This window comes from Rhinatrema bivittatum, chromosome 3 (genome assembly GCF_901001135.1).
Source record: "Rhinatrema bivittatum chromosome 3, aRhiBiv1.1, whole genome shotgun sequence".
NCBI lineage: Eukaryota > Metazoa > Chordata > Amphibia > Gymnophiona > Rhinatrematidae > Rhinatrema > Rhinatrema bivittatum.
In genome coordinates, this window is record NC_042617.1 from 197,499,986 (window position 1) to 197,516,398 (window position 16,413).

The 16,413-nt window shown below is 45.2% G+C and overlaps 1 protein-coding gene across 1 annotated transcript in view; it reads left to right on the forward strand.

Annotated features, from left to right (window-relative positions):
• Window positions 1–1,629: 1,629 nt before the first annotated feature.
• LOC115087204 overlaps window positions 1,630–16,413 on the forward strand; it is a 48,251-nt gene continuing 33,467 nt past the window's right edge. Inside the window, exons 1-2 of the mRNA XM_029594087.1 lie at window positions 1,630–1,720; window positions 6,859–7,101. Of these exons, the coding sequence (XP_029449947.1) occupies window positions 6,868–7,101 (234 nt within the window). The 5' untranslated portion in view covers window positions 1,630–1,720; window positions 6,859–6,867. The remainder of the gene's footprint in view (window positions 1,721–6,858; window positions 7,102–16,413) is intronic.

A 16,413-nucleotide genomic window follows, 5' to 3' on the forward strand; every position in this document is an offset into this window, starting at 1 on the left:
TCAGCCCCAGCCTAAGACTTAATAAAGGTTTGGGGGGGGTGGGGGGGTAAGTGATACAGCCTGAGGGCCTTTGTATTAAGATTTGGGATGGGAGGGAGAGAATTAGCCCTCTGAATCTTTGGTTTTGATAATGACAGCGCTATTTAGCCAGATATCTTTTTAAGATATCCAGTTAAGCAGCACATAATCTTGCCATACAAGGCTACATAACTTTAAACCTGCTCTGATGCAGGTGTAAAGTTGTCCGACTAACCTAGTCAGATATAACTAATATTTGACTAGTTAAACCGGATATCTCAGCCCCTCCCTGGAACGCCCTCAAAATGCCCCTTTTTTATCTGGCTATATCTAGTTACTTGTTTAGAATTTAGACGGATATGGACTGAATATAACCAGGTAAGTCATTTAGATGGATATCTATTAGTTTATCTGTCTAAATGGCTTTTGAATGCTTACCGAATTATTTTTTACATCTGTTGATTATTTTGAGAGAAATCACAGTAAACTTTAATTTGAACATCCATCCAGGGAGACCAGTCTGGTTTGTAAATGTACCTGTCTTGAAGAGCTGTGGTAACACCACATACATGGGAAATCACTACTGCCTGTGCCAAGAAGGTTAGCTTTCACCCCCATACTTTGGGGAAAACAGAAGGGGAGATATACCAGTGAAGATAGATAACCTCAGAAACAAATTCTTGTGTGGTTTCTTCCTGTTGTGGTAATTTTGGCTTCCCTGCTCTTATTTTTCACTATCTGGCACCTCCTGGAACTGTGTGATATAGTCACAGAGGCAGTGACAGGTGGTGCCAGGGACTCCAGAAGATAAAACTTTCTCTGAACCCGGACCCACAGTCTAGGATAAAGCACCGAAACAGGGGACCGGCTACAATGGAAAAGGCATCTCCCTTGGACTCTAGTGATATGTTTACTGCAGTGACATGGGCAAAAAAACCCTTATCTTGGTTTTGTATAAGAAGACTTCTGTGGTATAAGGTTAATACAGCCAAAAGTCCCTGCAGTTTATGAGTAATAAAGGCTTTTTACAAAATTCAGTTTACCTGCACATGTTACCTAACACTCTGCAATATATTGATTTAAATTGTCAATTATATCATCGCTCTAAACCAGAAAGTTCTCAGCGAGGGCCTCAATAGGTCTGGTTTTGAAGGTTCAGATATATCAGCACATTTATGGTTGAAGAAACCTCTGATTTGCATAGCTTGGTTGCCATGAAAGCTAGATCTTTTTGTGGCTTTTGCAGATGGAGCTGAGAACACCTCTCTCTATTTACTACATCACAGACACCCCCTTCAAAAGGTGATCATTTATTTGATAGAGAAAATAATTCTTTTCAGTCTTGTGGCAGATTGTGAGGCACATTCAGTTAGTGGTTGACTGTGGCAGACATGAATTGAAATAGTTCACTAAACTACTCACATGAGGGCAATGAATCATACTTTCAAACAAACTATTCAAGTGAGTTTGAAGCAGGCCTCTTGTCAGTCATTTATAATCTTTGCCATATACCTGTGATGATGTCAGAATCCTGATGATGTAATAATTCTATTGATACAGTACTTCTATGACATGTCAAGTTCTGGCATCATAAGGTTTTGAACATTTCTAACTTTTGGTCATTTAGATGTTTCAGGAAAATATCAGGTTAAAATTACTTGGGGGATAAAGAGATGGTGAGAGAAAGATAATTATCTCAAAGGTAAGATAAATTTTATGTTTGATCACTTTTAGAATACTCTAAAGACTTACCTAAGTTTGTTTCTCTTGTAATTTGTGATATATTCTTACAAATTTGTGATAGATTTATGATAGATTATTTGTGATATTTGTGATAGATAATTTGTGATTATTTGTGATAGATAATTTGTGATAGATTCTTACAAAGTCCAACAAAAGGGAACATATAACACCAATTCTAAAGAATCTCCATTGGCTCCCAGTCAAATTTAGAATCCTCTACAAACTTTTATTAATCATCCACAAAGCCATTCACAACATCACCCCGCTGGATCTCAAAATTCCTCTTCAACTTCACACCTCCTCCCGTCTGCTTAGATTAGCGCAAAGAGGTACCCTACAGGCTCCACCTATCAAAACATCTTTAAGAAAAAGAGCTCTCTCCACTGCCGGCCCCAAACAGTGGAATTCGCTCCCACCGGACCTCAGGCTGGAACAATGCCCAATCACGTTTAAAAAAAGACTAAAGACTTTGCTGTTCTGCCAAGCTTTCCCATAACATCACGGACTCTCCACAGCTTCCTTGGACTGTCCTCACCCAGAGCCTTCCCCTAAGTATAAATTCCATGTCTTAATAAATCGTTAGTTTCACTTTTCCCTCTACCCCTCCTTCAGCCATCCCTCCCCCCCCTACAGGCTTGTAACCCAAGTCCAGCTACCACTACTCATTTTACTCTTGTTATTCCAAGTTATGTTTATCCAAGTTGTTCGCCTCCCTGTTCAATGTAAGACCATTTTTGTCATTGTTTGCTTGCCAGTTGGAATGTAAACTGAAGTGATAAGTAACTCTGTTACCTGAACTTCGGTATATAAAATCTATAAATAAATAAATAAATATATTTAGCCAATGTTAGTCCTGGATTCTTGGCAAATTGTGATACTTTGTATTGTTGTATAGAGCTTTAATACTATACCCAAAGAAGCCCATTTGGTCTCAAAAATCACATGTACATCCTCATCTTTGGATAATTCTTAAGTTGATCCAATGAAATATATCTCAGCCTGCAAAACATCCATGCTATCAAAACCTAAGTTCTACCTAACATTGTAAGAACACTGAAATGCAGTATTATATACCCTCAGACAGAAAAGGTAACTTTCAAATATGAAGTTAGTGCTTCAAGATGAAGGCTAAGAGAATGTCACAGCAACTCCTGTGACCCTACCAGGAGCACCTCCAAATTCCTCAGTCCAGATGGTCTCTATCAGAGACCTTCTTCTGAAGTCTTTCTTCAAGAGCTTGTTTTGAGCTGGAAGAAGCACACAGACAAGTTGCAGCCTCCCCAGTATCTAGCATGCTTGTTGAAGTAGCGTGAGCTAACAGAAGCCAAAGCCCCAGCAAGTCATGGCATCCTCAGGAAGAAGTATGCAGATGAGCTGCAATCACAACTGCAGAAGATCTGCAGGAAGCAGGAGACCCCTACATAGAAAGGGGCTTAAAGGCACTTCCTCTAGGTGCTGGTCTACCATATTCTTATAACCCCCTGACAGGGTATATAAAATGATGGGGATAATTCCCTATTGTTTAAGGGTTATCCCTTCCATCTTTTGTGTGAGTTTTTCTGATTAGGCCATGCAGACGATGTAGTCAACCTGATCGGGACAGCATAATTCAAGCAACACTAATTTTTGCTCCTTTACTGTATGGATAGGGAGGACATTCCCTCACTCCCCTCCATAATCTGTGGTTACAACCATGAAGTCAGGTTGACAGAAATAATGGACACTAACACATTGTATCAAATTAAAAACCCCCCCAATTAACTTTACTTTCTGTAATAACCAGTCAGCCAAAAACTATTTACATGGATGAGAAGTATTTCAAGACATACTGAACAAGTCAGAAAATCATGAACTTCCATATAGTGAATATCTCAATCTTTGCTGTCCATAAAAGGTCAACCTGTTATTCTCTCCACTGCCTTTTTTTCCCTTCAGGCATATCCATACCAAACCTCTCATCCAATAGGTACCAAATACATAAAACAATATCTCATGACAGTTAAATAGACAGTACAATCCATCATCATTTTTCCCAGGGTACGGTTCATACCTCGCAAGGTCTTGGACCTCGGTACACACTCTCCATGTTACCATCTTTCAGAACTAATTTAATAATTAGGGCTTTTATGTGTGTATTACACTTGTGAGTAATCAGCATTTGTAACATCTACATACTATTGATTGGTGCAATTGTTGACACTTTGGTTTTTATTTGTCGATATATTAAGGCATATGACTAAGTGATTTCTACAGTTCACCATAAGGAATCCACCTATTTGACTACACTATAATTATAGGTAAATTTTGCCACATTGTCCTTCATTGTTTCTCATTGAGTTCTGTAAGTCATATTTTATATGTGTGGTTGTGGTAAAGGATTGTGACTCTCTGAAGAGAGACACAGGGAGTAGTAATTGTGGGCCAGTAACAGTAGCGCCCAAGCTCGGGACCCCCGCCGGGCTCAGGTTCTGCAGTTTCCTGGACAAACTGGACAGGCTTGCAGGAGATGTCTGGAACCGCCACAGTACAGACAAAGGCCTTCCTTCTTACGTCGGAGGCGCTCTTCAGGAGATAAGCACCCAGGGTTGATCTGCATCAGCTCCTCGGGTGATAGAGGAGGCGCCGATAAGGCCTTTAACTGAGGACTGGTAGCATGAACTGGACATATATCAGAAGGCCGAGAGACATTTACCTCCTGATGACGTTGACGTAGATGGTGATCGATCTTGCCAACCAAGGAGATAATATCATCTAGAGATGTGGGAATCTCGTGAGCAGCCAGCTCGTCCTTGAGGGCAGGAGATAAGCCGTCCAGATAGATTGCCCATAGGCAGTCCTCTTGCCATCCTAGTTCTGTGGCTAGTGTCCTGAATTCTACTGTGAATTCAGTGAGCGAATGCGAGCCTTGATGGAGAAGAAGGAGCTGGTGACCCGCAAACCGCCTGTTGGCCGGGGTCTTGGAAGGTCTGCTTGAACACGGAGATGAAGTGGGAAAGATGACAGAGGATGTCATCAGAATGTTCCCAGAGTGGGGAAGCCCATGCCAGGGCCTTCCCTTCAAGGCATGAGAGGATGAAGGTGATCTTGGTATTTTCGCTTGGAAACAACTCAGGCTGTTGTACGAATTGCATAAAGCATTGGTTGAGGAAACCTCGACAGAGGCGCGGATCCCCATTGAAGCGGGGTGGAGCAGGAAGGGCCAGAGATGCCCATGAGGGCGTGGGCTGAGCCCAGCCCCTTGAGTTGGCCTTAACAGAATCCTCAAGTTGAGACCGTAGTCTCTCCACAGAAAAAGTCAATGCTTCTAGGGTTCACTGTTGTTCTTGGACATGAGCAGCTAGGCCAGGGATGGCCTGCAAGGTGGGAAACTCCGCCGAGTCCATGGCCTTGACAACCTGTTGCGCTGGAGGTGGACCCTTGGCCTGGTGCAGGATTGGTACGGCCACTAGGAGGCAGAGCACAGGAGGAGACAGAGGTTAGCTGGAGCTTCGCCAATAGCAACCCAGGGTTCCCTCAGGCTGAGCCCTTGGTTACCCAGGCCGCCTGGTCTTAGGTGGGCCTTGCAGGGTCTCCTAGAGAGAACGTTCAAGGGAGTGCCCACCACGAACAAGGGTGCGTGGTCGGTGTGCAAACAGGGAAGTCCAGAAGTCGCAGGAGGCCAGAAGAGAGTGTCCGAGTGTATAGCGAGGATCAAGGCCAGAGTATCAGTCCAGAATGGTCAGCCAAAGCAGGGTCGGTAACAGAGGTCAATCGGGCATAGTCAGGTCAGGCAAAGGTCAAGTTCCAGACGGCGATCAAGAGTAGTCAGGTCACAGGCAAAAGTCAAGTTCCAGGCAGCGATCAAGAGTAGTCAGGTCATAGGCAAAAGTCAAGTTCCAGGCAGCGATCAAGACTAGTTGGAGTTCAGGCAGAGGTCAGGTCAGGCAGCAATCAAGAGTAATCAGAGAACAGGCAAAGGTCAGTACGTGAGATCAGTCTGAAGGGTACTACCAGGAATGGAGAGACGAAGGAACAGGAGACACTAGAACAGGAGACACAGGAGACGCTGGAACAGGTGATGCTGGAACAAAGGAACTGGAACAGGAGATACAGGAGCAAAGACACTGGAATGCAGGAAGGCAAACTAGAGACACTGGAGTGTATGACATGATTGCCAAGGCACTGTTCAGGGGAACGGGCCTTCCCTTTTATACAGAGGGAGTGTGATGTCATCGGGGAGCGCTGGGTTCGGGTTTCCCGTGCTTTGCCCTTCAAGTATAGTGATGTCGGCCGTATGCACCAAGGGGTGGGGCCGAGGAGCAGGAAGACGCGGAGCCAGCGTTGGAGGCGGTGAGCGGGGGAGCCGGGGTGTCGCGAACTTGCTGCAGTGGCAGAGGGAGTGAGCCCGAAGCTGGTAAATGGACGGGAGAGGAGAGCAGGACCAGTCGTGGAGCGTAACAATTTCATCATCTGTCTGATCATTTTGACCAGGTGGACGGTAGTATACTCCTATCACAACACACATGGGATTTCTACCCATATAGATTCTACTGTGCATTTAGTCTCTTGTATGATCTTTATCTTGTTGGGCTCTATGCCCTCCTGGACATAAAAAAATGAACAATATGAAAAAAAATAAAATCTCTCCAATAAAAACATCTTTTTAGTCCATTGGCAATTGTCTTGTTCTCCCATTTTTAGCTGACAATAACCCTTGCTAGAGGGGACCATCTAGAATGATTATTCAGATTTGAGGGGGGCCACTGTTTACAGTTGATAAAAATGGGATTTTGAAAATCATCAGCATTTATTTATATTGATGGTGGAGCAGCAAAGCTGTGAGTTTTGCAGAAATGGGGCTGATCTGTCCTGCCAGGTTCTTGCTGCTACTAAATCACTTGTGCTTCATTTTATAGCTCTCTGTAATTGTACTACAGATATAAACAACAAAATATATGGCTTACTGTAGCTCTGAAAAGTTCAATTGTCATTAAAATTTTGAGGGCCACTCTGAGCTCGCCACAGTGATTTTAATTCAAGATTTATTTAGTAAAGACTCCGATTTGTTGATGGTCTGCTACTTTGCTCAGTTTCATTTTTTATATTTTGAATTTGAAGCCACTGAAAATGAAAACGCAGCAAAAAAGACGACGAAGAAGAAAGAATCCAGTCTATGTGCGCATAACTTCCAAGGTACCTGAAGTGATACAGGAGCCAGATGCTGAGATACCCTGCAGCAAAGAGGTGGCTGGAGATCTCTCCTCAACTGCTGGAGAGGATCCTCTGATGCAGGGGGATACAGCAAGGTCTATACTGCGACCAGCTGCTACAAGAAAATCCTTGTCCACAGAGGAAACAGAAGTAAGTTAAGGGAAAGCTGAGAGGGGGGGGGGGGGTTGGTCACTAAATTTAATCTAAGGGTCTGAGTCACCAAAGCTTATCTCCCATTTTGCATCTAGAGGGCAAAAAGCTTATGGCCAGATTTTTAAACCTACGCGCGGATGTAGATTTGTGCGCGCAATCCAGCGCGCACAAATCTACTCCCAATTTTATAACAAGTGCGCATCCGTGCGCATGTTAAAAAATCCGGGGTTGGCGCGTGCAAGGAGGTGCACACTTGTGCCTCTTGCGTGCGCTGAGCCGCACAGCCTTCCTCTGTTCCCTTCGAGGCCGCTCCGAAATCGGAGAGCCTCGGAGGGAACTTTCCTTCCGGCCCCCCCACCTTCCCCTCCCTTCCCCTACCTAACCCGCCCCCCAGCTCTACCTAAACCCCCCTTACCTTTATCTGATAAGTTGCGCCTGCCTCTGGGCAGGCGTAGGTTACGCACGCTGGCCGATGGCTGGCCCGCGATCCCAGGCACAGCGGCAAATGGCTGCTGTGCCTGAAGGCTCCGGCCCTGCCCTGGACCGCCCCAGCCCATCCACTACCCGCCCCCTTTTTCAAGCCCCGGGACATACGCGTGTCCCAGGGCTTACACATGTCGCCGGGCCTATGCAAAATAGGCTCAGCGCGTGCAGGAGCGGATTCTCAGGGTTACGCGCATAACTTACACGCATAACCCTTTGAAAATCCGCCCCTTAGTGAATCAAGCCCTAAAAGTGAGCCTTGGTGAGGAGGGCAGGTGGGGTGGGGAGGTTGCATGAGCAGCGATTATCTAACAGGCCATATGTATCTACTAGAAACTGGGATATTACTGAGAGAATGTTCCTCCTCTTATAAATGGTGTTTTTTTCCTCATGTAATCTTCATTGAATAGTTTTAACTGCATAATATCCACATGCTCATCAATATAGTTTAGCCATAGGGAGGGTAATTTTGAAACATTAAGAGCCAATTAATATGGCAGCTATGTGCATAAATTAAACCAGTTTCTAATGCAAATGTATGTGCACAAGTGTGCTTTGAAAATTATGTGAAAGTGCATGCGAAAACTCACATATACAAAGAAATACCTGCTTTTTGTACCTTGTATGTGTGAATTTATGCACACTTTTTAAAATTAAGAAGGAAATCCAAACTCCACCCCAACTCTATCCCCTGGATTGTTTCTTTTTTGTGCACATAAACATATGCGCAAAATCAAGTTTTGTGTGTATATCTATGTGTACAAACTCTAGGCAATTTTATAAAGAACCATTTATACTCATAAACCTGTATATATTATGCACGCGAACAGCTTTGAAAATTCATTCCATATAGTATCATGCCTTGCAATAGTCTTCACACTATTGTAAGGCACAGGAAGCACACTATGGAATGATAGATAGAGAAGAGAATTTCTGAGAAGAACACAATTTTATTAGTATTATGCAAATACCCAGTTGTTTTAAGTACTCTGCTATAGCCTGTTCAGACACATATATATCTTTAGCTAGCTAACTCGTCACTTTGGCAGGAATTCCAGAGTTAAAGATGCCACCTTCTTTCTTCTTTGTGTATATGAGAAAGAGAGCTTGTGTTTATGTGGAGGTAAAATAGTTCTGATAGTTCTTATTGTTAAGAGTTCTTGGATGTGAATATTCTTAATTGTATGAGTTCTTAATTATAAGAATTCTGGCGTATGTTCTGAATGCGTCAGTGAGAAATATACACAGGAATTGCATGACCTTATTAGGGAAATAGCAAGTTTGCTTACCATAAACGGTGTTTTCCATAGATAGCAGGATAAATTAGCCATGATATGTGGTTAACATCATCTGGCGGCACCAAATGGACTCATCTGTCCTAGCTTGTAGAGCTTTTAGCTCTACTGAGCATGTGAGGGAATTCCTGTATGGACGTTGCCTTGTGAGCCTCCTCAGTCAATTTTAAAGCTAGTTCTAGCTAGGTAATCAACTCTCCATGGACATAGGAGGGTATTTAGCATGGCTAATTCATCCTGCTATCTACAAAAAACATTGTTTATGGTACACAAACTTGCTTTTTCCGTCAATAAGCAAGGCTGAATTAGCCATGATATGTGGGGAGTCCCAAGGTGAAGGTTGCAGTGGAGCAATTAGAGTAAATACTATGGAGAGTAGACTACTAGGTGTACAGGCTATGCAGAACTGCTTGCCTGAATTTACTGTCACTTCTTGAGAGATTGTCCAAACAGTAATGGGACATATAGGTGTGTACTGATGACTAACAGCTTTGCAGATAACTTAGAGCGGTACCACTCATAGATGAGCAATGGAAGAGGCCATAGCTCTAACTTGATGAGCTTTGACAGAGTCTTTAATTTGCAAGCCTATGGCTGTTTGGCAGTGCTGGATGCAGTCCACTATCTAGTTAGACAATGTTCAGACAAGGTACATTGGGTGACTAATATGCTAAGTCCATTAGGTTCGTAAGATAGAGCTGAAAAGCTTGGTGATGTAGCTGAGTACTTCTCTTGTAGCAGGCCAAGCTTCTCTTGCAATCTAAAGTATGAAGGGCCCTTTCCCCTTCAAGCACATATGGCCTCAAGAAGAAGGTAGGCAATATGAAAGACTGATTAATATGGAAAGCTGATATGACTTTTGGTATAAACTTGGAGTGAGTACACAATACCACTCTGTTATGGAAGAATAGTATGTATGGTGGATAATGGACTAATGCTTGAAGTTCGCTGACTCTTCTGGCTACAAGAAACACTATTTTTCAAGTCAAAAACTTAAGAGAAGCTGATTATAATGGTTCAAAGGGTGGCCTCATCAATTGACAGAAAAACAATCAGGTCCCATAGCACTGGAGGTTTCTACACCAGAGGTTTAATTTGCCATGAGCCTTTCATAAATCTTGATACCAACATACGAGTTGAGATTAGTTTACTATCAACTTGAATATGGAAAGCCACTATGGTGCTAAGATGTACTCTTACTGAGAATATGGCAAGGCCTGATTCAGAAAGAGATAGCAAGTAGTCTAGCAAAGGTTTGGGGTCATATGAAAACAGGTCCAAGGCATTATGCTGACACCAAACAGAGAATCTTTTCCATTTAAAGCCATAGAATCATCTAGTTGATGGCTTTCTGGCAAATATTATTATGTCTTCAATATATTTAGGTAAAAAGAGATCTGCAAGTACTGAGTGTTCAACATCCAAGCTGTCAGGTTGAGGGATGGAAGATTTGGATAGAATAGAACATAAGAACATAAAAACATAAGATATGCCATACTGGGTCTGACCAAGGGTCCTTCAAGCCCAGTTTCCTGTATCCAACAGTGGCCAATCCAAGTCACAAACATTAAATAAATCCCATGCTACTAATGCCGGCAACAATCAGTGGCTATTCCCTATTGATTAATTGCAGTTTATGGATTTCTCCTCCAGAAACTTACCCAACCCTTATTTAAACCCAACTACATTGGCTTCCTTAACAACATCCTCTGGCAATGAATTTCAGAGCTTTATGTTGCGTTGAGTGAAAAAAATGTTCTCCAATTTGTTTTAAAAGTGCTACTTGCTAACTTCATGGAGTGCCCCCTAGTCCTTGTATTATCCGAAAGAGTAAATAGCCATTTGGCATTTACCCATTCAAGTCCTTTCATGATTTTGCATACCTCTATCATATCCCCCCTCAGCCATCTCTTCTCCAAGCTGAACAGCCCTAACTTCTTTAGCCTTTCCTCATAGGGGAGCCGTTCCATGCCCTTTATCATTTTGGTCGCCTTTTTCTGTACTTTCTCCAGTGCAACTATATATTTTTTGAGATGTGGCAACTAGAACTGCACAAAGTATTCAAGGCTTCCTTCCTCTTGAGTCTTGGGTCTGTCCCCAGATGAATCAAAGGATTGCTGGAAAGCTGTATGAGTTGCGCAAACCAAATCTATCTTGGCCATGCTGGAGCTATAAGGATTAGCCAGGCTTGATCCCTTAGCTATTAGCGGAATTGGTGAAAAAGTGTACATGAGGTCTTCATTCCAATTGAGCAGAAAATCATCCTGAGGTAATCTGAGTTTTCTGGGTAGGCATGAGCAAACCTTTTTCAGCTTTATGTTCTGTACTGACATGAATAGGTTGATTGTTAGAAGACCCCCCATAAGTCAAATAGTGTATCAGCTGCTGATTGTTGCAGAGGTCACACATGTGGACAGAAGACTCTACTGCAACGATCTGTTAGTGTGTTGGAGATTCCTGGAAAATAGATTGCTTGCAGGACTGCTTGATGTTCGCATGCCCATTTCCATATCTGTATCATTTTTTGATAGAGAGGCCATGACCCTGTGCCTCCCTATTTGTTCACATAAACATGACTACTTGGTTGTCAGTCTGAATTAGAATGCTCTTCCCCTTGCGAAGATGCGTGAAAGTTGACTGAGTCTATCTGATTGCTCTAACAGATTGACTTGACAATGCTTTTCTATGAGAGACCAGGTTTCTTAGGTTTGAAACTGTCCAGTGTGGAAGCCCCAACCTTTTGTGGAGGCATTTGTCGCTAACGTTATTTGATGAGGGAGCCCGTGGAGTGGAACTCCTTCCTGAAGAGCACAGGGGTAGACTCACCAACGTAATTCCTGTTGCATGTTTATTGAAAATTTTATAGCGTTTGGCGGTCCACGGGCTTAACCCACAAACCAATGCAATTACCCCTCGGGCCAAGCCTCCTTTGTTGCAGCCTGACGTGGCTAGGCTGCATGGCTCTCCAGCACAATGGGACACTGCACCTTGACATGGTAGGACATTGCTGATGATTCCCACGGCAAGATGCCACAGATGCCACCTGGTCCCAATCCTCTTAGAATGTACAAGTGCCTAACATCAGCTTTAAAGGGCCCATGGCAGGAAAGACTTGGAGGTGCCTCTTCATGACATCATTCCCTCTGGCCTATAAAAGACCCCTGTGGACCCTCCACCAGTGCCTCGGCAACAGGCCTTCCTACTGTTTAATAGTACAAGTTGCTTCAGCATTCTTTGTCTTCAGTTCCAGTTCTTTGTCTTCATCTAGAGTTCCAGTAGTCCTTGCCTTCATCTTCAGTGGTCTTTGTCTTTGTCTCATTGTTCCTGTGCTCAGTTTTTCAGTTCTTCAGTCCCTTACTCTTCAGTTCTCTACGTCTCCTAGTCTTCCCGCTTGTTCTGCTTCTTGCCTTCCTGCCCTGCCTATCTATTCTGCCTTTCCCTTCAGATGGATACCTGGTATTTACCACTGCCTGCCTCCTGGACATTCCTGAACGTCGACTGCCACTGACCACTCTCTGCCTCCTGGACATTCCTGAACGCCGCATTGACCACTGCCTTCCTCCTGGATATTCCTGATTGCGACTGTCACTGACCCTGACCTGCTTCTGGATTCACCTATACTACATCTACTCTGGCCCAGCAACAGACTTCAAACCATCAGCAGAGGCCCCCACCTAAGACCTGCCAACCCTGGCACCCAAAAGTTCAACCCAAGGGGAATATGGGCTAGGAAAGCCAAAGCTCCAGCTGGGCCTCTGCTCATCTGACTCTGCCTGCTGACGGTGGGGACATGCAGGACTCGTCCCTGCAGGTTGCGCCAAAGATCAGACTCAGACCTTGCGCACTAAGGACAATAATTTATTGGTAATTCCTACCAGTCAGGCAGCACAATTGCAGGAGATGCTGGTTAGGACATTTCTTGCTGCAGGGCCAAAGTTATAGAATGCTCTACCTGAGACCTTACTGACCTATGGCAATATTAAATTATTCAGAAAACAACTTAAGACAGAGTTATTTAGGCAGGCTTTGAATCCCTAATGTTAAGGTGGTGTACTTTTAAAGTACTTTATTCAGGAAATTCTTGTTTTAATTCTGATTTTATCATTTTAATTATTGTATTGTTTAATATTGTTTAACTATTGAATACATTTATGAATATTATGAATTTTCTATGCCATTGTAATCCACCTAGCATACATTGGTTGATATAGGTGGAATATAATACTTTAAAAATAGAAATAAACAAAATAAACACTTTTGTTTTCAAATGTTGAGTTAGCTGGTCCCATTGACAATGTAGACCCCACTGCAGATGACAGATATGGAGGTGGGTTAGTGGAACTAGATGAATGGATGCCATCATATGACCTCATGGCTGCTGAGTACCATGAGTTCAATAGTTTGTGAAAGAGCACTTTCAAAGCATCTGCCTGTTCTGTTGTGAGGAAAGCTGTTTCCTACTGGGAGTCTATTTCAACCCCAATAAATTTTATTTTCTGGGTTAGCACTAGATTTAACTTCTCAAAAGTCACCAGAACAACCAACTTCTGTAGAAGCTAAATTGACTTTTGTAAGTGTGGGGACCTCCTGGTCGCCCACTAGATGGCCCTAGATCCCTACCTTAGAAGTTAAATAGTTAGAGCAGGGGTGGCCAACTCTAGTTTTCGAGAGCCACAAACAGCCTAGGTTTTCAGGATATCCTCAATGAATATACATGAGAGAGAGTTGCATATATTCCCTCCATTGTATGCAAATCTATTTCATGCATATTGATTGTAGATATCCTCAAAACCTGGCCTGTTGTGGCTCTCAAGTACTGGAGATAGCCACCTCTGAACTAGAAAGAGATACCATCCTATCAGCACCTCACCCAGATGATGTCTGAGATGGTTGGACCCCTTCCTAGAAGTGGGGGGCTAGGAGAAAGAGGAAATTCCTTTAAGGCACACTCTGCCTGCGAAGGTCTGCCTGTTTTTGAGTAGATACCTGGTTTAAGATTTTCTCTTTTCAAGTTGCTTGACTGGTGTAAAATCAGGGTTGCTAATGGTGATGACCATCCCCTAGGTGTTGTGAATCTGCCCGCGGCATGTGGGCAGATCCCCTACCTTCCTTCAAACGTGGCAGGATGCTGCTGTTTCCATCCTTTGCGGCTGGGCCGTGCTCCAGGACCCACTTCATGCGGCATTTGCTGCCGTCTGCTCTTCGTGGCCTGGGCTGCTGCTTCCGATGCCGGGACCCACTGCGCTGCTGCCGATGCCATCCACGTGTGGTCTGGGGCTGCGCCCACTCGCTTCTCCTTGCGGCCCGGAGCTGCCACCGAGTCCCATGGGGGAACGCTCCAGCCGGCTCCTCTCTGCGGCGTGGAGCCGCGACGTCATTGCTGGGGTCCTCATCCTGCGGCCTGGAGGCCGCCCCGAAGCTTGCCTGCCTTTCCCTGCGCCTCCGCGTCAAAGTGCAGGAGAGCGCCGCTCTCCGTGGTGCTGCTCCTCTCTGCTTCCAGCCCAGCTCTTAGGTGCCGGTGCACACCTCTTTACAGTATGTAAAGGGCCAGCGACAGGAAGTGCTGCTGGCTCCACCTGATGACAACTTCCTGCTTCAGCCCTATAAAAGGGCCTTTCTTCAGTCACTCCTGGCCTTCGGATCGGGTTCCACAGTTGTCTGTGTCTTCTGACTGGTCCAGGTCCTCCGTGGCTTCTTCTGCTTGACTGCTTTGTCTTCTTGTTCCTGATGCCCTTCGTCCATGTCTTCAGATGTCTCTGCGATCCTGATGTCCGTCTTCCGTGCCTCCAGATGTCTTCAGGTTCCTGACGTCCTTCGTCCATGTCTTCAGATGTCTTCCTGTTCCTGATGTTCTTCGTTCGTACCTCCTGTTGTCTGATGTCCTTCCTGATGCCTTTGTCCTCGCCTCTGCCTCCATGCCTTGGTTCCTTGATGTCCACTTTCCTGGCGTGCCGTTGTCGTGGTCCGCGACCAGCTCACGGGCGCGCTGTGTAGGGTGCCTCTTGGTACTAGGCCATCCTCATCTCTGCAGTGCAACCCTCTGGAAGACTTCTGCTTCAGTCCCTTGTTAATCCTTGAGAACCGAATCCTGCTTCAGTTTCGTCCCTGTCTTCAGAGCCTATTGCAAATTGCGTTTGTCCATGTCAAGACTCTGTTTGAACCTGCTCCGAGTCCGGTGTGGTCCGTGACCAGTCCCGCGGGGGGCTGTGTAGGGCATGCCCCGGTGCAGGCCTCTTCAGTATCTTCGTCATGTTCCGGTTTCAGTTTCCATTATCTCTCCTAGAGTCTGCTTTGAGCCCAGCGTGGTCCGCGACCAGTCCTGCGGGTGGACTGTGTAGGGCACGCTGCGTCACAGTCTCAACCCAGCACTTTGGTCCCATGCCTTTAGCCTTCGTCTACAGTGTCCTCGCTTCAGTTCTCGTCTACAGTGTCCTCGCTTCAGTCTTCGTCTACAGAGTTCTCACTTTAGTCTTTGTTTACAGTGTCCTCGCTTCAGTCTTCTTTACAAGTCTTCTGTGTTCTAAGGACTCCGTCTGCCCTCGTCCTCTGTCTGGCCTGCCGCCTCTTGCTGTATCCAGTGGCAGGTCCGAAAGGGCTTGGAACGGTCGGAGAACTGTTCATCGATCAACATTGCGTCTTTCAGGGGCGTGCACGCCTCCAGCAGGTCGAGTCAATCCAGGAGTAGAAGCCGAAGAGTGTTCGAAAGCCGTTCCGAGGGTCGAAGCAGGGAGAAGGGTCCACAGCCAGTCCAGAAGCAAGCCAGGAGAAGGGTCTGCAGCCAGTCCAGAAGCAAGCCAGGAGAAGGATCCGCAGCCAGTCCAAGGTCAAGCCAAGCGAAGAACGACAGCGGTCCAAGGTCAAGCCAAGCGAAGAACGACAGCCGGTCCAAGGGTCAGAAGCCAAGAATCAGTCCAAAAAGGAAGGAGAACAGAGTCGGGACAAAGACCAGGAATGGAGATCAGGAACTCCAGCACGGAATCCTGAACCAGAAGCCTCAATACCAAGCAAGGTCTGAGGAGCAGACCTTGCCTTAAATACCTAGAATGAGGGAGGAGTCTCAGGAGGGAGCCACGATAATTTCCTGTCGTGGCCCCTTTAAATCTTATCTTCAGCTGCACGTGTGGCTCTAAGGCAGCCAAGAAGGGGGAGGAGTCAGCTCAGCCCTGTTGGGCTCTGCGGCCGGCCTAGCAGCGGCCATGGCCGCGGGAAGAATGCTGGAGGAGGCCCTCCAGGCCCACCTGACGCAGTGGGTGAGTGCCGCAGACCGCCGCGGCCGGCGGCCATGACAGTTGGCCCCGGTCGCGGTTTGCTGCGGCCGGCAGCCATAACAGAGAATTAGCAACTTAAATACTACATAGTAACACAGTAAATAATGGCAGATTAAAAACCAAAATGGTCGATCTCGTCTGCCCAGCAGTAATTTTATGCACATGAACTCATTTGCTTTGAACCTCTCTAATGAAAAGTTTGTTTCTGTTTGATTCTTCGCAGAGCACCTATTACAACTTATAAAGTAATTACAACTTAAAGT